General features: G+C 37.8%; 3 protein-coding genes across 4 annotated transcripts; 2 read left to right on the forward strand and 1 right to left on the reverse strand.

Annotated features, from left to right (window-relative positions):
* Positions 1-1150: 1150 nt before the first annotated feature.
* chtf8 (CTF8, chromosome transmission fidelity factor 8 homolog (S. cerevisiae)) lies at positions 1151-3557 on the reverse strand. The gene is made up of 3 exons (XM_036584949.1): positions 3208-3557; positions 2973-3090; positions 1151-2078 (listed from the first exon to the last, which is right to left on the reverse strand). Exons 1-3 carry the CDS (start codon positions 3228-3230, stop codon positions 1845-1847), a joined length of 375 nt encoding a protein of 124 aa, XP_036440842.1. The 5' UTR covers positions 3231-3557; the 3' UTR covers positions 1151-1844.
* Positions 3558-4013: 456 nt separating this feature from the next.
* On the forward strand, positions 4014-13229 carry tbc1d15 (TBC1 domain family, member 15). The gene is made up of 17 exons (XM_036584947.1): positions 4014-4141; positions 5383-5481; positions 5761-5835; positions 6012-6141; positions 6387-6591; positions 8070-8172; positions 8337-8534; positions 8899-9027; positions 9761-9864; positions 10025-10119; positions 10345-10461; positions 10697-10797; positions 10986-11085; positions 11257-11354; positions 11685-11801; positions 11997-12083; positions 12480-13229. The coding sequence occupies exons 1-17, from the start codon at positions 4115-4117 to the stop codon at positions 12681-12683; spliced, it is 1989 nt and encodes a 662-aa protein (XP_036440840.1). The 5' UTR covers positions 4014-4114; the 3' UTR covers positions 12684-13229.
* A 2776-nt stretch (positions 13230-16005) lies between these two features.
* On the forward strand, positions 16006-21699 carry tph2 (tryptophan hydroxylase 2 (tryptophan 5-monooxygenase)). Of its 2 annotated transcripts, none has more exons than XM_036585178.1 (11): positions 16006-16386; positions 16850-16990; positions 17618-17801; positions 18051-18151; positions 18242-18309; positions 18499-18695; positions 20114-20249; positions 20432-20558; positions 20971-21066; positions 21145-21278; positions 21446-21699. In XM_036585178.1, the coding sequence occupies exons 1-11, from the start codon at positions 16096-16098 to the stop codon at positions 21618-21620; spliced, it is 1650 nt and encodes a 549-aa protein (XP_036441071.1). In that variant the 5' UTR covers positions 16006-16095; the 3' UTR covers positions 21621-21699. The 2 variants fall into 2 exon arrangements, with proteins under 2 accessions (XP_036441071.1, XP_036441070.1); XM_036585177.1 differs by having other exon boundaries at positions 16009-16386; positions 18012-18151.
* Positions 21700-22132: the final 433 nt, after the last annotated feature.

The following is a 22132-nucleotide window of genomic DNA, read 5'->3' on the forward strand; positions in this document are numbered from 1 at the left end:
TGTATTGTATTTACAATTACCATACTTCATTACCCAAAACCAGCCAAGTGTTGCTTAAATCACATAAATAAGAACATGTCTTCTTACAATTGGTGAATTCTGACGTTCCAGGTCTGACCAAACAGGCTCTGGATCTCGTGCAGGGGAGTAAAAAACAGTGGTTTGTTATAGTTGGTAAGTATTTGTGAATATTTGAAAAGTCAACTGATCTGGTGGTTTGCAAAAAGGGAAAAAAGAAAGAAAAAGGTAATAAGCCACAGGCTTTACATTTTTAGTGGCCACGATGTGAACTGTTATTGCCAGTGACACCACACAATAGGCAATGTTGACCCCTGAAAGTTCCAATTAACAAAACCTCAGAAAAAAAATGAAATATTGTGATGCGTATCATGAAAAGGTCTTGGAAGTATTGTATCGTGTTGCCATATTGCCCACCCCTATATGGCGAACATGTTTTCTCCTAGGTCATAACATGAGAATTATTGAGAATGTTTACAGGGAGTGTGGGAAGAATAAAAAATTGTAGTGCTTTTCACTGAGCCACACTGACACGTGTTATGGAAAAAAATATGTTTAGACAACAATGAGGTTTTATTCTTAGTATTTTGTATGGAACATATAGATCAGGATATGTAAATTTGGTTTGCTATGAAAATTATAGCCATTTGCAGCATGTTTACAACCTGATGTTGAATTTAATGTTGATTGAACAACTTTTAGATTTTTTTTTTTCCCCTCTGCCAAGGTTAATGATTTGGAATAGGTTAAACCGGAAGACACTGACTCACACTTTGGCCCTCCAGTCAGTGCAAAGACTACATGATCTTTATTTTGCTAATTGTCTCAAATAGTAATATCAACAGAAAGTAATGTCTTTATTTTTAATATAAAATATTTAAGAAATTTTGAATGTGTGCAAGAATACTGACACACTGTCTCTGTACAACTTTTATGGTTTTTATGGAAAAAGTATACTTGTCACTGTATGATGTTTTTATTTCATGATATACTGTCCAGCGCCAAGTTTTCTAACAGTATTGTTGTGTTACGATAATTTTAACTGTTATAGTAAGTGTGAAAAGTAGTACTCGCCCTCCCATTTTATGATGCTTTTTTGTTAAGAGGAATTTGGGAAACTATACACTGAACAATTCTACCTAGGTCAAAACTGAGTATGGTCAGTCAACTGCCTGTTTCACAATACACAACATTTCTACAAAAACTGCAATAGGCAACTAAGAGACACTTTTAAATGTATTTCATTATACCAACATTTATCAGACTGTCGTGACATCACATTACATGCTTTCTTTGTGTGAACAACTGAAACAGTAGCCATACTGTTTGACCTCATAAATTTATTGTGTAAATACTTAAATATGTACAAGAACAATTTTTAAAAAGTTTTATATGATTATTGCAATATTAACTGTGTTTATTTTTGCAGATCGTTATTATACCTTTAAACTGTTTTTTATAAAAAATAAACTTTTTTTAATTAAATGTTTTTGTCCTAAATAATGAACTTGCACATCTATTATTCACATGTTTGCAGTGATGAAACAATATTAAATATATTCAAACAAGAAGCACTTATCTTCTGCCGCCAGTAAACATGGTTTTCATGTTTACCATATTTGGCTAAAACACACATTAGTTTCATGTCCCAAGAAGATTTTTCACCATTCCACATCCAACTTCATCTTATAGAACAGTTAGTGAAAAAAAGAGAAGTAGTTAACAGACTTGAGAGATCGTTGTGCTTTCATGTGACAAGATGGTAAGAACGTACCTTTTGAGAATGGTATGTTTTCACAATAAATATCGAGCTCGCTGCAGATTAGCTAAACTTTCTTGGGCACATTAGTAATGATGGGTTTAGGACGGGTTTTAAAGATCAGCTTCTTTTTGATCAGGGCAGAAACAGAGTAGGTGGTAGGCTTCTCTTGGCTACTTTCCATGGCTACCTCATCATCCTGAGGGAGACCAGAGTGCTTCATCAGGACAGCAAATGGTTTCTCCAGTTTGACCTGCTTCCCATAGAGGATGTGATGCCCCACAATTAGCACCGGTACACCCTAGGACAGAAGACGGAAATGTGACTCAAGGCTATATGAATAAACAATCAATTTACTAAACAAAAAACATATGATAGTAGAAGTGGGCAATATGACAATGTTTTGTGATAAATTACGTTACATTGCACTTTTTTGATTGTACTGCCAGTACTACTAGAACACTAAATAACTAGTGATGCAATTATAGGGGAACTGTGGGATGATGTCGATATCCAGTGTTTTTCCATGTATTTCATGTCTGCCAATGCAAAAACATTTAGTAGAAATTACAACTATCTGAATTAGCATTAAAGAAATAAATGTATTTGTAGAGTTTCAAATGCAGTAAAATTAATAAAATACAGATATTTTAACATAGTAGCCCAGCATTACCTAAATCTTCTGCTCTTCCACCTTTCAGTGAAGACATTATCAAACTTCAGCTTGATATGCTGGTCAAATCTAACACTAGTGGTACTTTTTTAGCAACTATTTGCCAATACCAATATGGTTCCAGTGTCTTTGTGCATCCATTTAAACAACTCCTTGTCTCATAAACACATGTAGCGATTGTTTAAATTGTTGTTTTTCCTAAAATAACAAAATACAAACTCAGTTTTACCACACTTTATATTTTAAAAAATTCAGCACTAGTAAGTTTATCTGACATTTATGTGACCTAACTCCTCTGTAAACCTCAGAAAAACGAAATATTTTGTTACCTATGGTATATCAAGAAAATGTGTTCAAGTCTTGTTATATTTTTACTATATCGCCCTTCCCTGGATGACAGACTATTAGATACCATTGTGTTGACCTTGGGTTTTAAGCATAATAAAAATAAATAAAATAAACTCTCCATTTAACCACATTTGCAGCACAGACTGCAACGATGGGTAACATCAATAGACCCACCTCTTTCGTGTAGTGTAGGTCTCCCATAAGATTTCCAGCCAGCCCAGTATTTTGTCTCGACACCATCTCTCCTTGCAACTCCACCAACAACCATTCAGCAGGACCTTCCCCAGCTTTACTGCAGGGAAACAGCTAGTTTAGCTACACAGTGTCTATGCAGCGTAGATAATGTTCCTTATCGCCGCAGAATGTTACAATTTTGCTCCAATATAATTAACATATTTGACACACCTACCTTGAGATGACTATTTGAACCATGATATGATTTGTTTATGGCAAAAAACGCGGGTTTGGATTCTGCGTCGAGAGACCAACTAAATTAACTAATCAAGTAGCTAACGTTAGGCTAACTAGCCACAAGACGACTAAAAGAAAATCTAGTTTCTCTCAAATATGTCTGAACGGTGCTCTTTCTCCTGCGGCTTTGACAGAAAGGCAGAAATTAACTGTCGTCTTAATAAACGTCGAATAAGTCAGCGGGATAAATCTTTACGTGTGTTAGACATAATCAGACCCACGGTGTGTTGCTCTTTTTCCTCAAGCTTCCCGCCAGTTCGAGCTCGCTGTTGTGTTTACTTTCCGTGCGAGTTCTCGGAATTTCAAAATAAAAGCCAGCATATCCCTTCGCTTTTATACCATAATCAGGTCAGACAATCAGGCCACATCGTCCGACTTGTGCTTTATTGAAATAAGCAAATGTATGAAATGTATAAAATATAAAAAATATATAAAATAATAATAACGCTTTTGTTACAATGTTGCAGTTTAACTTAGGTTAAAGGGTGATATAGACTTTATAATGGCATTTCATATACAGATGTAACATTGTGGGTTACTATCAAAACTGAAAAAGTCAATATAAAATTAAATACAATGTAAAATGATGATTACATACGCATTATGTTTCCTGAGGTTTGTAAGACATTAAATACATGTTTACAATTATGCACTGCAAATATACTTTTTATGTTAAAGGTCGTTGCAATAGAAATATAATTTAACTACAAAAGGCAGCTTTCGAAAATAACACGCTTCACTCTTAGAGCGACCTCCGCTGTTGGTGCGGTAGTGCGCCTGCGCAGAGTCCGTCCTGCGGAAGCTGAGCTGTCGGTGTTGTAGTGGAGCGGGACGGCGCAGTGGACATGGCGGCCACAACTCCTCCTCCCAAGGTACCGAGCGAAGCGGCTCTGCTGTCCAGCGCTGTGAACTAAAATCACTTCGACTATGTTGTCGCATGTCGGTGGATGTAGATGTGTTCGGGGCCTAAATGTTTGTGCAACTGGCAAAGAGTGAAAGCCAACACAGGGCAGTGACTGGCTACTGTTTTTAGCAGAAGGCTATTAGCTGTTAGCACTAACAGCCTATACGGTAAAGCACTCAGTCAGCTAGCGAGCTAGCTGTGTTATGCTAACAGCTGTCCTCTGCCAGGAATGCCACGGAGGCACAACGATCACATGCAGCCATTTACACCTATATATACAAGAGATATGGTTGAACGGACATGTAGTGAACTGTTGAACTATCCGGTTTAAGCACTGAATGATCTCGGGATTTTGTAACGTTACCTAACAACAGCAATGCAGATTCGTGCCAAAAATACGGGTTCACTCAAAAGGTTACATGATCTAACGTTAGCCAAGTTGGTTAGCTAGCCTGTCTTGTCAGCTGAGTGATCTCACTTTAGTTAAGTGAGCTAACTTAGCGCAAATTCAGAGCACCCGCCTCCTTGTCAAACAAGTTAAAAGGGAACGTGCAATGCGATAGATTGGGAATGGTAAATAATTTGTTAAATATAACTAGTAAATCTGTGTTTTGTTAATAACGTTAGCTGTACAATACATTAAACCCTTGCGCCCTCGCATGACATCTCAGTTTCTTCTTGCTTGAGCAAGACGTTTGTCTTCGTAATCACTTGGTAGTTGTATTACTGTGACAGGTTGCTTAACTTTGACTAGGTTATTTAACTAGTAAGTGCATACAGGTCCAGTTGTTCTTTGCTATTGACATTTCTCCTGGGAAAAGGCTTTATCACTGTCGGGTTCTTAAAAATGTCCCCAGTGATTTAGGAGAACTTAGGTGTGATCAAGTTGCAAAGATCCTGTCCAGATGGTACCTAGTTAAACAAGCATAATTTTAAGTAGGAATGAAGGGTCTGAGGATCAGCAACTGTGGGGAGATAAACATAAACACAAACCTACCAATTGTACATAGCCAGAAGGCTAATATGTGTTTACTCTAGAAGTGCCTCTCACAGGCATGAAGCTTCACATTCCTCAGACTTAAAACAGGTAACTGCTGAGTTACTTGTCTGTCCAGGTTAGAGCTGAATGCTGGAAAAGGGAGGGGCTGCCTTTGAATATATAGAGCAAAAAGAAGACACAAATGTTTTGCTGTGTTTCTTTCTTTGCAGGTGATATTTGAACACGAAGGAGTTTTTATCCACTCAAACACAGAAGAACTGGAAGATCAGGATTCACTAATTTCAGGGTTCCTGCGGATTGTTGATAAGGTGCTGATCAACAGCAGACCAAGTGCAAACACTTGACAGTGTGCAGTAAATACAACCCAATTTCTAATGAGTAGGAGAAGTGAATTATGTTGTGCACTGTGAGCAGCATACAAAACTATCATCATATGTGATTGCTATTTCCATTTTGTAGACTTAGCCAATACGCACTGAAGCCAAATTCTATGCCTTAAATTTACTATGCACAGTATTTCAAGAATAAAGTCCAGGCAGCGGGCCACCACCTCACATGAAAAAAAGAATGCTTTTTTTCTGCTATAGGATGGAGACATTGTTGTGGAATATAAACCTTTGGAGGATACAGTGGATCCCTCAAATATGCTCTGTGCCTGCAAGGTTTGTTTTTACAGTGATACCTTCTAATCTGTAGACGCACTCGTTTGTTTGTCCTTCTTAGACTCACAGATATTTTCCCAGTTCTTTCTGCCCTTTACACCTTCCATACTGAAAACAGCTATATTTTTGATTGATGAATATCATTAATGTCCTTTTTGTTGTCCTCCTATGTGAAGGACTCCAGCTCAGTGGTGGAGTGGACACAGCGGCCCCATCGTTCTGTGGACCAGCAGCAGAGCTATGAGACTGAATGGGACATGGTGAACACTGTATCTTTCAAGAGGAAAGTCCACACTAATGGCGAAGGTAAGACATTACACATGTAAACGTTTAAAGGCCTGATGTGTGTATAAAGTCTGCAAGTTTTTTAATTCTTGGAAGGGCTTTTACTGTATTGCTCTGTGCACACACAGGAAAAAATGTAGACATATATAATGGTTACATAGTAAACAAGTTGGCAGAAAGACAGACATGCTGCCACTCTGCTTGAACAAAGTAAATTTAGATTTGAGCTTTTTTATAAATCCTGTTCTTCTTGTTATTTCCTTTAGGTGGCTCAAACCACTTGCATGATCGGAACAAGCGGTCCTTCTCTTTTAGTGTAGCTGATCTCAGGTCTGTCACAGTCAAATGTGAAGGCTGGTCATACCTGATTTTCTGCTTGAGAGATGACACAACGTTGCCAGCCATTCACTTTCATCAGGGAGGCAGCGAAGCATTCCTGGATAGCTTGAGGAAATCAGTGCAACTCAGCGAGTAAGTACAGAGTCAGGGGGCAAGTGTCGGCCTGAATAGAGCCAAAAGCAGTGAACGACGAGTGTGGTACTAAATTCACCTGAATTTTAAAGGGACCATATCATGGAATTTTTCTTCTTGTTTTTAAAAATCAAGGAGTTTGGTCTTGTATGTACTCAGTATTAATGTTTTAAAACATACCACACATGGAAGCTATTTAGAACAGAGGTCATTGAAATATATCAGTTTTAAAGGAACAGTAAAATTCTAAGGAATCAGTGGTCATATAAAATGAATTGTGGCTTATACATAAAGCTACATAAATTATAAGATGACCTCAGTTAAAAAAAATACAGTTCACTGACTGCCTAATGCAGTTCTAAGCTATTAACTTATTTTTTTATTAAGTTAATAGTTATTTTTTTATTAAGTTTTTTTTTAAAGTTCATTAGATACTCTTTGTGGTAAAAAAGTTGAATCATTGTATATGATAACAGTAGCTTTGACTTAGAGCAGTGCCAATCGTCCATGCTTGTGTGACTGAATTTAGTTGCTAAGGTCTTTTTTTCTATTGAGGCTGATATGATCTCATGTTTTATGCTCAAAAGTTCATGTCTCACTATATGAAACTAGGTTCTTTTCTTATTTTTCTCGCTTTAGCATTCTATTGTTAGTGCAGCTCTAATATTTGTCCAGTAGAGTGCAGTCTAGTCTTAGAGATACCTGCTGTGATCTTTTAGATGTGTTGAATAAGCTACACGAGTTAGCGTACTTAATTGCCCAGGTGACGAAAATGCCAAATCCATCAATGATTAAGCTACATGTTCAGCATCACTTTATTTTTATTTTTTTTAGCTCAACCACAAAACTTCAACCATGGTATTTTTTAGTTAAGTAAAAGCAGCCAAAAGTGTTTGTCTTTTACAGTTTCCCCTTTTGAATCATGTGTGATCATTTTCCCTCAAAGCTTAGTTCTCTAAAACAGTAAAGACCTAAATGCAAAACAATTTGTATGGTAATGTGAGGAGTTTTGCTGGGGGATTTCAGTTCCTCTCAGAGAGCTTCCTAAATGGCATGTGTCTCACAGACAGAAAGCGAAAGGGCAGGGCACTGGCTGGTGTCAGGTAGGACAGCAGCTGTCCATTTGTAGTTAAGGCTTCATGAGAGAAACGTATGAGCTCTTCTCCACTGCGTTAAATATCACTGCAGATTAAATCCAGCCATGAGCATGTTCAAGGCAGCGCTACTGAGGAACAGATAGCTGTTATTAAAGTTCTTATCTCAGTTCTCATAATGAAATATGGGCTGAGCTTTGTTGCTTTTGCTTTTCATGCCAGTCAGGCAGGAGTGGGATATAACCTGTGATGACACATGCTTAACTGTTCCATCCAGTTTTTTTTAGTAATGCTTGTTATTGTTGTTGTTGTTTTTGTTGTTTTCATTGATGTTATTCTGTAACAGATCTTAATTTACACAACGTTTCCTTTTGGTTTTTGAAGGAGTCCTGATGATGAAAACCTTCTTCTTGTTGGCGCCTATAGCAAAGCCTTTTCACAGTCCTTTGAGAATCTTCTAGATGACACAAACTATGGCCTTGTTCAGGTATGAGGAAATTATTGGGGAAAAGCCACAAATAATTTGTGTGTATGCAAACTCTTGTTCGTGGTTGTCATTGTGTTTAGTATAAACATTAGCTCATGCAGTGTTGTCCTTTCACTTTTAAATCTTTAAATCTTTAAAACTGCAGAACTGTTTCTTCTCCGCAGAAGTTCAAGAAGGATCCTTACACAACCACTTTGGGTGGTTTCTCCAAAGTCACAAACTACTTCTTTGATGCATTTCGGCCTTCTGAGTCTGAGTGCCAGCAGCGTCCCCCTGAGGAAATGGCAGACATTTTAGGAGAGTTGATCCCTGGGCTGGAGATCAACCAACAGGAGGAGCCTGGCTTTGAGGTCATCACCAGAGTGAGTAGATGTACTTCAGCTTAGCTTCTGTCTTGCAGGTCATCACTTACTTTGAAATATGTCTTAGATTCAGCCTGATTTGTGTTAAATGACTGTGAAATGCGATTGTCTTGATCTCAGTTAGTCACAGACCTAATTCTGTTTGACTAGTGTCACATCAACAGAAGTTAGAAAGTTGTGAAGGACACTGGAAAGATATCAAAGCATATAAAGAGAGTGTTCATTCCTCTAAAAGGAAAAATATTTCACTAATGATAATTTATTTTTGCTGTTTTTCCTCTGAGAGTCTCAATCCTGTCTTTATTCTATGTATACAATTTCATTGGCATGACTTGAACTGTGTTTTTGTACTTGTTTGTTGCAGATCGACTTGGGTACAAGGCCAGAAGTACAAAGGAGAGAACCAGTAATGTTGGAAAACTGGGCAAAGCACCAGGACTCTGAGGGAAGAATGTCCAATGTGCCTCACTTAAAGCACCTCATTTTCAAAGGGGTAAAAATAGAAATCTCTTCTGTCGACCCATTGTGAAAAACAGTGTTTCACTCCCAGTAATATCATGTATTGCCGACAAGCTTCCTATAAAGTCTGTTCCCTGTATATTGGGCAACATGTTTTGATATTAGTATCATTTTCGTCCATGAACCTCTAGATTTTAAACGCCAAATATTACATAACATAGACCCTATATGTGGTTAACAAAGCATCTCAAAACAGGAAGGAAATACAGCTGTTCTATCCAGGGGCACTCATCTCTGTTCATCAGTAACTACACTGTCTGCAGGTTTGTTCCAGCCTGACACAACACCTCCTGATTTCACTAATGAGCTGTCTTCCCGGACAAAGGAGGGAACCTAATTAGTGAAATCAAGTGATGATGTGCGAGGCAGAAACACACATGGCCATATACACCACATCCCTTAAGGGTCCTAGTTTAATGCATTGCTGCATCACCCTGTCTTTCATGATCATAACATATAATCACAAAGGGTGTCATTGTAAGTTTTCGTTGTTGCATTCGCTGCTGAGAATGACTCGATCTCTTTTAACCTTTTGTCTGTGAAACAACTTTTATAGGAGCAAAGACACATTTGCTATTCATTGTATAATAGGATCTACCTAGTAGGTCTGTGCTTTCTTGACAGTTCACATTTCAAAATCCAGCCTAAACTAAGATGTCGTTTAACATCTTTGTTGTTTTGTGCTTTTTCTTTTTTGTGTGCTTAAGGGTCTGTGCCATGCTCTAAGAAAAGAAGCTTGGAAGTTTTTACTGGGCTATTATCCCTGGGACAGCACCCATGAAGAGAGGAAAAACCTGCAAAAAAGGAAAATGTTAGTGTAGATCAATCTCTGCAAAAAGATTTCACCCTTACTATCAGCTAGGAGATATCATTATTTACTTTAGTCAGAGGCTTAGCACCTGAGGATTATTCCTTGTTTGTATTGCAAATAACAAAGCTTGTGTTTGTGTTCCCTTATCTTTGGGCTGAAGAGATGAGTACTTCAGAATGAAGCTGCAGTGGAAGTCAGTCAGTGAAGAGCAGGAGAAGCGGAACTCAAGGTTACGGGATTATAAGAGCCTTATCGGTATGTGGTGAAATGTAGCTGCAGTTTGTTTTTAAAGATTACAGTTTACTGGTTGTTGTGCTTTTATTTATTTTTTATTTTTTTAGTTTTATGGTAAAAGCATGTAGTTGAGGCAGCAATGGTACCAAACAATACTTAAGCAGAAATAAATATTAGACATACTGTATGATGAGTATGTAAACAATACAGGTTCTTTAATGTTTGTTTATTTATTTTTAACCTCAGAAAAAGATGTCAACAGAACTGACCGCACCAACAAGTTCTACGAGGGTCTAGACAACCCTGGCCTGATTTTACTGCATGACATCTTAATGACATACTGCATGTATGACTTTGATTTGGGTAAGTGCAGCACAATTGTAGATTTAGATAAAAGTTGACATTGCATATCTATCTAAATTCAGTGTTGCAAGAAACTTTCAATGAATTTGTCTTTGTGCCATTAAAAGCCTGTTAAATTATTCAGCCCATTAACTTAATCTGTAAGCGCTTTTTAATGTAGGATGAAAAACGGTGCATAATTAGTGTTCTTCTTCTTGTGCCTGCATGTAACCCACTTTGCTTTGCTGTGGTGCAGGCTACGTGCAGGGCATGAGTGATCTGCTTTCTCCTATCCTCTACGTAATGGAGAACGAGGTGGATGCTTTCTGGTGCTTTGTCTCCTTCATGGATCAGATGGTACTTATACAGTCTTCCATCCACCACACATTCATATATGCATCTCTCAGACAGTTTTGTTCTGGTTCTAGTAGCTTAGGTATTTTTATCACTGTGTGTGACTTAAGACTAAAGGTTATTATGTAAACTGCTCATGTACAGTCATACAGTGCTTTGTGTAAAGTAACAGCTGTCTTCTTGATCTTCAGCATGAGAACTTTGAGGAGCAGATGCAAGGAATGAAGACCCAGCTGATCCAGCTGAGCACGCTGCTACGGCTGCTAGACTTAGCCTTCTGGAACTATCTGGGTAAATGAGAGGCCTTTTCACAGAGGCTGAACATAACATGATATGATTTGCCACATGCATTATTGATAAGCTCCTTTTGCCGTGTTCTGCTGAATAACATGTTCAGTGGCTTAGTGAGTGTGCACTGTGGGGTTGCCATTTGTGTTAAACCCCATGTTTTGGTTTTTACAGAGGCTCAGGATTCAGGGTACCTGTATTTCTGTTTCCGGTGGTTACTGATCCGCTTCAAGAGGGAACTCCACTTTCAGGATGTGCTTCGCCTCTGGGAGGTCTGCTACATTCATTAAACGTTTCAATAATCTAAGAACTAACATTTTCACTTATGTTTAGTAAGATGAATTGACACAAAGTGCAGAGGTCTGTGTGGAACATATTTTTTTTAGTCCCGCTTCCCCAAGTTTTCATCCTGCTCCTGCCCACTTTCATTGAATATCTACACTGTTTGTCCTGCTCCCATCCACAACTTAAACATTTTGTACCATTCTTGCCCACATTCCCATGTAGCTGGTTCCATACACGTTAGTAACGATTGAAAATGACTTCCACATGTCAGACTTTCCTTTAGTCTCAGTATGCTAATTAAATGTTTATGTTCTAAGGTGATGTGGACAGGACTGCCTTGCCAAAACTTTCACCTTTTGGTATGCTGTGCCATTTTGGATTCAGAAAAACAGAAAATAATGGATAGGCATTATGGATTCAATGAAATCCTAAAGGTAAGTTTACTTTTGCTTTATTTTTTTGTCTGTGTGTTTATTCTTGTACACAATAATGCAAACAGTTACTGAAATATGAAAAGATCAGCTCAGCTTTTCATAATATGAGTTCTTCTACATACCTTCATTGTTTATTCCGTTCATGTTAATGCGTTCTTGCTGTGGCAGTAACGGTCAATTTCTATGCTTTTGCAGCATATAAACGAACTCTCCATGAAACTGGACATTGAAGAAATCCTTATCAAATCAGAGGCTATATATATGCAGATAAAGAATTGTAAGGTAAGTCTTAAAGCTACGTCTTGACGCACATCTTTAACTGCAAGGTCTTTTAAAATAGACATGGTATATAAGACTGGTGTGCAATTCTAACTTAGACACCTTTTATATCAGTGTAAAAGACTACATTAAAATGGAAAAACCTCGATAATGTTGCTGTTGGTCCAAAATCCGGGTATCTCCTGAATAGTCTACAAAAAATATATTCTACATGTTACTTAAATAAAAAAAACAACAACAGAGAAAATTGGAGATACAGGTTTTGTTCCAACAGTGACAATATGTACAAAGCGATCTCTGAAATTGGCTTGAACTGTGATCTCAGTTTTTACTGCTATATATACTGTAACATAGTACTGTAGTTCTGTTTCATATTTGTTATCTTGGTTTCATGTTTAGGACTTGCCCCATTCAGTAAGTGAAATTCTGGGCCTGCATGCAGTCACAGACAGATCTACTTTAGAAACCAGTGAGTATGGAGTGCTTGAATCACCTCAGTCCTCACCAAGACCTGCACACAGACAAGACCAGGCCTTTTCCAATGGTCATGGACTCTTACAAGAAACGTCACGCAACAGATGTAAAGTCGCCTTCATATCATAGTGCACAGCCTGACATGTATATTACAGATTTTTTTCTTAGTATCTGTATACCAGGAAGATGAACAGTATTGGGTATCATGTAGATATTTGCTACCAAATGTCACATTATAAAGCATCACAGATGCTTTACATGAGAAAAGAATATGTATGAATGTAAAACTAGGATCTAAAGTGATCCTAAAGCTATTATTTTTGTAATTTTCTTGTACCATATTGTCTTTAAAATAATCATTCCTTCTCATTGCATTGTTGAGTTTTCAAGATGGAGTTTCCATTATTGATTTTAAGTGCTAATTTACTTTCTCCCCTAATTACTCTTTTCTGAATCATGCACAAATTGATCTAATTAAAACATGTTCTCCTCATGTGGTGTGTGGGTATGGATCTTGAATTTTGGATCTTATGTGGCTGGGAACTGGAAGATTAATGGTTTAGACAGAAGAAACACGATAGAATCTTCATTCTGAAGTGGTGCCTTCCCACCATGCTATTTACAGCTCATGTCACTGATGTGTTAACCTCTTTATTAAAAATTTCAGATGAGCCATTTGTAATGATGTGAATCTGTGGGATGACACATTACATCCAGACATCCATTTAACCTCTCTGTCATCGGTTAAGCCTCTGCATCCAAAATTTGTTTATCTAGGTTTTTTAAATATATATAGTATCTGTACATAAACCAATGTAAATATTTACATAATGTACAATACTGTTTAAACATTTAGAAACATAATTTAAAAGTTTGGAATCACTGTTTTCAATGATGTTAAACCAATTTTGTTGCAAATATACTGTGAGCAAAAATGGTTCTAAGAAGTTCTGAAAAAAGGATTCTTTGACGCATAATAATAGGGAACTGTTTTTGGTGCTATATAGATCCATTTTGAAAATAGTTATTTAAAGAACCATTTACAGCTGTTTTTCTGATTTAGAGAAGAAAAGTCAAAATATATTTATTTAGTGATTTGTACTGTTTTTACCACTTTTTTTTGTGACAAAGCAGCTTTACAGAAAATCTGGGTCCAAGCCCCAAATGCATAAGCCAAGGGCGACAATGGCAAGAAAAAAAAACCTGAGAAGGAACCATTTAACCATGCATAGAACAATTTATGCAATTTAAGTGGTTCTTTGAGTGTTCATGGATTTTTTATGGCTTTACTAAAAAAACCTTTGTAGAGTCTTTTATTTGAAGAGTGCACATTTATAAAAGAATTCTAATGTGATGCTACTGCTCTCCAACTTTATAAGTTTTAACTAATTTGAAGAAAGTGAAACTAATTTTCAAGAAGAAAATTTTAGGTGTGTCCAAAATAGTGAACAATACTATAGTTGATTCTAGAATAACTCGGAAAGTCTCCAAAATGCCTTGTATTTGAAAAGTGGGGATCAAGTCTTGAGGCTTGCATCATATATCACTATTTAAGTTCCCAAAAACTTGAAATGAAATAAAACTTTGCAAAACATCTGGTATGTAGTTTGCAATATTTTAGTCTACACTGTAGAAGTTATTATTTAGGAAATTAATTAATAGTATTAATTAATGACATGATTACAAAGTATTGTACACTAGAAAACAACTTTTTTTGGCTTACTTTATTAAAATTACTAATACAAATCTAGTAATACCCAATATTTGTATAATCCTTATTTGGTTAGGTAAATGTAGTCAAGATCAGTTAATTTGGATAAGTCAATCAGACTAAAGAGTCTTTCACCCAAAAATCTTCCCAGCAGTCTTAGTGGTTTTGTTGGTTTCTGTTAATTAACTCAGTTTTCTAATTTATAAATATAATTCTCTGTGTAAAATATTATTGTGTCATAGCTTATTCTCATGTTAAATGTGAAGTTTGTATGCATTTTACATTTTTTTGATGAGGTTTTGTGTTCAGGTTCACCAGTTCAGGCTATCATCATGAATGCTAACAATGGCAAATATACATTAAACTATTAGAGCTCTCAGAAACGAGCAATTCTTGTATTATCTTAGCCATTTGTTTATTTCTGTACACAGGAGTCCATTTAATATAATAGAATAAATTCAATGGTTCTAGGAAGAATATTTTATTTGTGATAACCTAACTAATTCAAGAGTAAACAGAACTTGGAAAAATGGACTATTATCAGCTCAAAGGTGACCCTTTGTAATTATTGGGCTGTTTGAGTTAACCTTACTTGCTGCAGAGGTGTGGATCACTGAAAACTAGAAAGTATTTATAACTCATGTATAAAGTTACCTAAGCTTGAACCCGTTACGTAACCTAATTCATTTGAGGCAGTAAGTTTTCTGTCAACTACTTTAATTTTACTCTATATATTGTGTGACGGATAGTACAATATACATCCTAACTTTACATACGTCCTTAACATTACATCACTTAAAATGATACACTGCGTTACGTTATTTTGAATACCACTCAGAAAACTGCTTCCGCACTTAAAATGCACAATTGGAAATTCAAGTGGCATTTAAATGTTGTCTCGTTGATGTATTAGACTGTTCGTAGCATTCTTTCCCATCTGTGACATTTTGAGATGTGATGGGGAGGGGAGGGTGGAAAATCCTGACAGCAGACCAGAGTATCTTTTATCGGCTCATAACAGGGCTGCATGCTCACAACAAAGATGCCCAGAATCGCCTCCCAACTCCTAGCACTTTCATTTCCTGTTCCACAGGAAATTGCCTCAGAGGCGACTGATAGCTTTCTCTTCAGAGCTGTAATTTTATCTCCCCTCCAGCTCTTTCATTAAAGGAACGCCTGCATTCTGCACTATAGCAAACACCCGCTCATTCAGCTGAGACTATAAACAATGTGCGTCAATGCACGGTTTGCTTTCCACAGGTGCTTGCGTCCCTCATTTTGACTTTTGTTCATTGATAAAGTGGACATTAAAGCCAGTGTGGCATTGTGTGTTTCTTCCCCTTATTTTCACTTGTATACGTTTCGCACCTTATAGAATGTGTGATACCCCATCTATGTTTTAAAGTCATTTGTGTGGGGTGGCTTATAGAGTCCACTGCTCAGCTTCAAACGTATGAAAAGCCCTCAATTTCAGAATACATTTTCAAGAGTGAAAGTTGACATCATTCCTGTTTGAATTTCTCATTTTTTTTCATCTTGGTTTCATCCCTCTAGAAAAGAAAAGGTTGAGGTCTGTTCTGAGCTTTGTTCTAGAGCAGATTTGAGTTGAGTGAATTAACACTGAGGTTACATGATCAGTGAGGGTACTGACGTAACAACTTTTCTTAATGAAGAAGCACCAGCCCCTCCGAAACCAACACAGGCAATACGGTGCGAGAGGAGGGTTTTTGTTTTTTTATCAGCATCTTTCGTCACGCTATATAAGCATGGCTCTGGCACTGCCGGGGGAGGTGGAGTGCAAGGTAGAGTGGCACACCCAGACAGTTCCCCATGGCTTCAGAGGTGCAGAAGAAGAAGGGATCAGAGACGGCCCCTGCATCTTCCGAAATGCAAGGCAAAAACAAGCCTCAAGAAACTATGCCTGTGCCCTCTGACCTGCAGAACCAGAAGAAGGGTCCAGAGATCCCCAAGTCACCTGTGGGGCTGCTGAGAAAGAGGGGTCAGGAAGTGGTCCCGAAGATGCAGCCGGCTATGATGATGTTCTCCAGCAAGTACTGGGCACGTCGAGGATTATCTTTGGATTCAGCCATGTTTGATCAGCAGCATCTTGGCAACAATATGGTAAGAATTCAGTGGAGAGCTCCCTTCCTGTTCCTCAGTTTCAGATTATTTTGCATATTCCTGATTGAGTCAATATCAGATTACAAGGAGAAAATGTATAGATCCTATTCACAGGCAGAAAAGTGATTTGGGCTCAAATCATAACATAAATGTCATAGAACAATAATGTATAATTACTTATATTGTCCTGAGTGGTCTTGTGATCAGAAGTAGCATCTGTCAGAGACCATCTGTCAACAGTGTCTATCAGTATGGCACTTACAAAGAGGTAATTGCTACTGTAAAACCAGTGTCTGTAAATATGTAATTATGTTTAATGACGAGTTTTCACACAGATCACAGAAGCTCTGGGCAAGCAAATAAAATTAAATTTTAAATGTAAATCAGAGTTTTTAAGCACCTCATCAGCCTTGCACGTTGAACTATCATGACCATCATTCACCTTTCCCACACTTATATAAAGCTTCGCAGGACATCCTTTGGTCGTATAGACGAGAAACCAGACAAAGAGGGAGGCTCCACTCTTGATCCCGGGAAAACAGCAGTGATTTTCTCTCTGAAGAACGAGGTGGGCTGTCTGGTGAAGGCCCTACGGATCTTTCAGGTTAGTGACCATATCAGCCCTCCAGAAGAGCTGGTGAATTGGAAATAAAAAAGAAAGCATACAGTCTTGAACTGTTTGAACATGCCTGGTTAAACTGCATGTTTTTGTTGATTTTCTTACTTAAATGTGGCATTTGTTCTGCAAATTTCAGTCCACAGTCTCTAGTTATTTAACATATTGGAGAAAAAAACTTTACTTACTGGAAAAAATAAAATATAAAGTGTGCTATAACTTTTGCACATGCCACATTTTTGATGCATTGTTGTTTTCCAATGAGGGGGGCAACATATTAGATGCAGGCCTGCAATGCATCACCATCACTCATATTCATTCATTGCATTTGTTGAAGAACAAAGCCAATGTCACTGTACTGTAAAATTCAGCTATATTTGTAGAAGTAGATCTCTTGGAAGAGGGTTGGTGACCACTAGTGTAGAGGATGTTTTAACTTATTTTTATTTAGAAAATCAACAAATCATGTAATTTGACTAGGGGCACTTAAACTTTTGCATAAGACTGTATGTGTCAGTTACTGACGAAGACATGGGGGCAAATAATCATTATTAGTGAACATTTTGGTGTGAATTTGCTTCTTGTGAACACATTCTGTGGGCACGGCTGCTGTAGGAGAAGCATGTGAATTTGGCCCACATTGAGTCACGCAAATCGAAGCGAGTCAACACGGAGGTGGAGATCTATGCGGAGTGCAGCTGCACTAAGAAGGAGTTCAATGAGCTGGTGCAGCACCTTAAAGACCACGTCAACATCATCTCGTATAACACACCTCAACATGTGTGGTCTGCAGAGACCGGTGAGTCTATGACCTGCAGGCACGTCTAATAACATGCTTACATCTGAGCTATTACGCTGGTATGATGTACAAATGTTCTCCCCAGTGACCCACACTGAGATATTGCTATGAAGACCATGATGTTCTTCCATGGAGAGTTTAAAACTGCTACAGTAAATGGCTGTGATATTTGTGATAATGCTACTGCTTCTCCTGACTCTTTTATTCTAGACTGTTTGGACTGTGTGTGTGTTTTGGGTGGGTTGCCAGATGGGGAAGGAGTGCCCTGGTTTCCCCAGAAGATCTCGGAGCTGGACCAGTGCTCTCACAGAGTGCTCATGTACGGCTCGGAGCTGGATGCTGACCACCCGGTTGGTGAACTGCTAAGTTCCAAGGCTCTCATTAGGATAGATCTTGATGCATTGATACAGTCCTTTGACAGATGTTTCCCATCTCTGTAGGGCTTTAAAGACAATGTGTATCGACAGAGGAGGAAGTACTTTGTGGAGGTGGCGATGAACTACAAATTGTTAGTAACTCACGTCCATTCACACTCAAAATTAGTTTCAGAGTTGTGTAATATCTGTGGGCCAAGGCCAGCAGTGCAGGAAGAGCCGATCTAAAGGCAGGCATTGTGTAAAGTGTTGTCAGTCAGCCCACACATAGTTTACATATGACCCTCTATGTATGCTTAGCAAATTTTTTTTTTATGTAATAGTGGCCAACCCATCCCACGCATTGAGTACACGCCAGAGGAGGTGAAGACTTGGGGAGTGGTGTTCCGGGAGCTGACTAAACTGTACCCCACCCACGCCTGCCGCGAGTACCTGAAAAACCTCCCACTGCTCACAAAGTATTGTGGATACCGAGAGGACAACATTCCTCAGCTTGAAGATGTGTCTCTCTTTCTAAGAGGTAGTTGCTTCATGCAGAAGTAATTATATCTGCGTCATTGTAGCAGTTTAAAAGCATTTACACCCTTATGAAAAAGAAGTAGTAATTATATAAGAATACTTATCTGACAGTAAATATTACAAGACACTAGATGGTACTGCAGAAGTATTATACAGTGGTAAAAATATTATAGATTATTATACACATATACAGCATTATGGCAGGTATTTAATTTCCTATTAGTTAGCATAGACCTAATTTATAAGAGTAAAGAAGAGATGCTTCATGGCTTCTTCAGCCCAATGTGTGCCAACCTTATAGAATGCACTCTGATTTGTTGTTGACCACAAAAAAATAAATAAATAAATATACTTTAATCAAGCAAAATTACCAGCCAGTATAATGAGAAATGTTTTACTTAATAAGAGTTCTTAAAATGAGAAAAACTATCCTGTGCTGTAAATGAAGGGTTTTGTTGCAAAATACATTATAGGCCAAGAATTTTCTTTCTTTTTTATGACATCCATTGTTGGGAGTGGGCTTTACACATACAAGAAATATCAGTGCTATATTATGATTAATACCACATTTATGAGAGAATTAAATGTGCTTTACATCAGCTGTGATTCTCATCAAAAGTATTTCTATCCAAAGTTGTTACAAATGGATATACAGAATTTTGCAACTATTCAAACTCGTCAAAATAAATCAGTAAATCTTTCATTGGTTTAAGGCATTATGGCCAGATTAGTAACACTATTTTGGCCTGATGTCATCATAATAATAATCTAAAATGAGCAAAAACCAAAAATTCTTGAGTAGAGAATGCTTGAACAAGCTTCAAGCTCAGTGCACGGGATACTTTGCTTTTAAATAAACAAAAATGTCTTTAAAATTGTCTTAATACTGAAATTCTTAAAATAAGATATATTCCTGAAAATACCTATTGGAGTGAGTCATAAAACATTACAAAATTTACACATTTTAATAAATGTATAATAATAAATTGCTTTAGTAACTCTGAGATGGCACACTAGTTTTTAAAAAAATAGATTTCTATGTATGAAATTAATCAGCTAGCTTGAAAAGTTTTATACCTCTCTACTATGAAAGATGGAATTTCAGGACTTATTTTAAGAAAACAATGCTTTGTAATGTTTTTTAAGATTGCAAGGCTAGATATCTGTGCATTTAAAGTAGTAAAGTTGTAAAGTAAAGCTGTCTTGAGGTTTGAAACCTTTCAGTTCTCTCAAAAAATGTTTTATTTTATTTTGAGAAGTCTGTTATCAGCTAATTCATCTAAACAAGATAACTATACACAAGCTAGCTTAATAATCTTATACATGCAAATCTAGTCTAGTCAGTTTATCTTTAAATAAATAACCAAGATCTTCTGGCTTGTTAAGATTTTATTTTTTGTATGATCTTGATATTTGCAGACAGGTCAGGATTCACAGTGCGACCTGTGGCAGGATACCTGTCACCTAGAGACTTCCTCGCTGGACTGGCATACCGAGTGTTTAACTGCACTCAGTATGTGCGTCACAGCACTGATCCGCTCTACACACCAGAGCCGTGAGTACCATCCAGACACGCATCCTCACTGGCTTGAGCGTCATTTCATATCCTAAGTTTGAGACAGTAATTGTTTTTACCATGTGTCAAGAAATCTGCATAATTGAGCTCTTTTTAGTACATATTAGACTTCATTTGTGATGCTTTAAAGTTTGTAATATATCTTTAACGCTGGCGCTCAGGGATACCTGCCATGAGCTCCTGGGTCATGTGCCACTCCTAGCAGATCCAAAGTTTGCTCAGTTCTCGCAAGAAATCGGCCTGGCCTCCCTAGGAGCTTCAGATGAAGACGTGCAGAAGCTGGCTACAGTAAGTGCAGCTGAAACCAAGCTTTCGTCTCACAATGCAGGTGTGGGTCTTTAAATGTCACAGAGTCTACCTGAGTGACAGACTCTCGTCATAATACAGTGATTATACCAATGTGAAAAGGTCAGAGGGGCTTGTGGTGGCATTTAACCAGCAGTTTACTGTCATGATCTGCCCTATAGTGGTGCATTTGCATGGAGGTTAATCTTCAGTGTGGGGGGATTTCAGCAGGAACATTTCAAGTAAAGCTAGAGTTACCATTTACTATTGCCACTTCACACCTGAAACCTTTTGTGTGCTAATGTAAGGGCATATAACCAATAAAACTTTACCTTACATATTATCTATTAAATATTTATTTTTTATGCCTTGCCTTTTGCTCTGCTTCTTTTTTTAATGTGTTTCTTCTGGTCAGTGCTATTTCTTCACCATTGAGTTTGGCTTGTGCAAACAAGACGGCCAGCTGAGAGCCTATGGAGCAGGGCTGCTGTCCTCCATTGGAGAGCTAAGGGTACATCAATAGCACTTTTATTATCCCAGTTTTACTCCACCTTCTCAGTTCTTTAACTAGCCTTCAATGAATCCACAGAATGCCTTATCAGACAAAGCTTTGGTGAAGCCATTTGATCCCAGGACCACGTGCTACCAGGAGTGCCTCATCACAACTTTCCAAGACGTTTACTTTGTGTCAGAAAGTTTTGAAGAGGCCAAAGAAAAAATGAGGTAAAATTATTCAAGCTTTTCTTGTTTATGATCACATTTACTTGAAAAATACGTTTTCATTATTAATAAAAAAGATTGAATCAATTGACAAGGACAGTTTTATCAGAAACTGGTGTTCGGTTATGAACTACGACAAAAAGATCTCATGATATGGTTCCTCTTTATAGAGAATTTGCCAAATCAATCAAGAGGCCCTTCTCTGTCTACTACAACCCCTACACCCAGAGCATTGACCTTCTGAAGGACACCAGGAGCATTGAGAATGTGGTGCAGGACCTCCGCAGTGACCTCACCACAGTCTGTGACGCCCTGGGAAAAATGAACAAGTACCTCGGCATCTAGAACTATATGAAATTTGTCTAAGTGAACAGGTTTCAGATTAATTATATGTAAAATGCTTTGAGATTTTCTGCTTTGAACTACAAGCCATGCTAAAGTCGTATTACATGAAATAAACATAACTACAAGTGGCTCGTGGTGTATTGTTTTGCATGGACCCAAACAGAGGCAGAGTCCGGTCTTATTGTCCAGTGTTCTAACGCGTTTGCCAGCTTTTGTGACCAGGTTATTCTAATCATTTTCACAGCAGCCAGAGTTACAGATGCTGTAGGCTGCATGTCTGCATCCGTCTGCGGTTCTTGATTGTGATTAGCTCAACATAGGATTCTGTAATCCAATTGCCATTCCATCCTGACCATTACATCCAACTTCATTATGACTGGCAAACAGGAAGTCTGAAATTGATGACTCCAGACAGTAAGGCAGAAATATACCTGGTCCAGACTAAATACAGCATTCTCTGGTTAACAGATCATTTGCTGAACTACACAGGCAAACGGTCTTCAAACATATAA

This window comes from Colossoma macropomum, unplaced genomic scaffold, assembly GCF_904425465.1.
Source record: "Colossoma macropomum unplaced genomic scaffold, Colossoma_macropomum, whole genome shotgun sequence".
Lineage (NCBI taxonomy): Eukaryota > Metazoa > Chordata > Actinopteri > Characiformes > Serrasalmidae > Colossoma > Colossoma macropomum.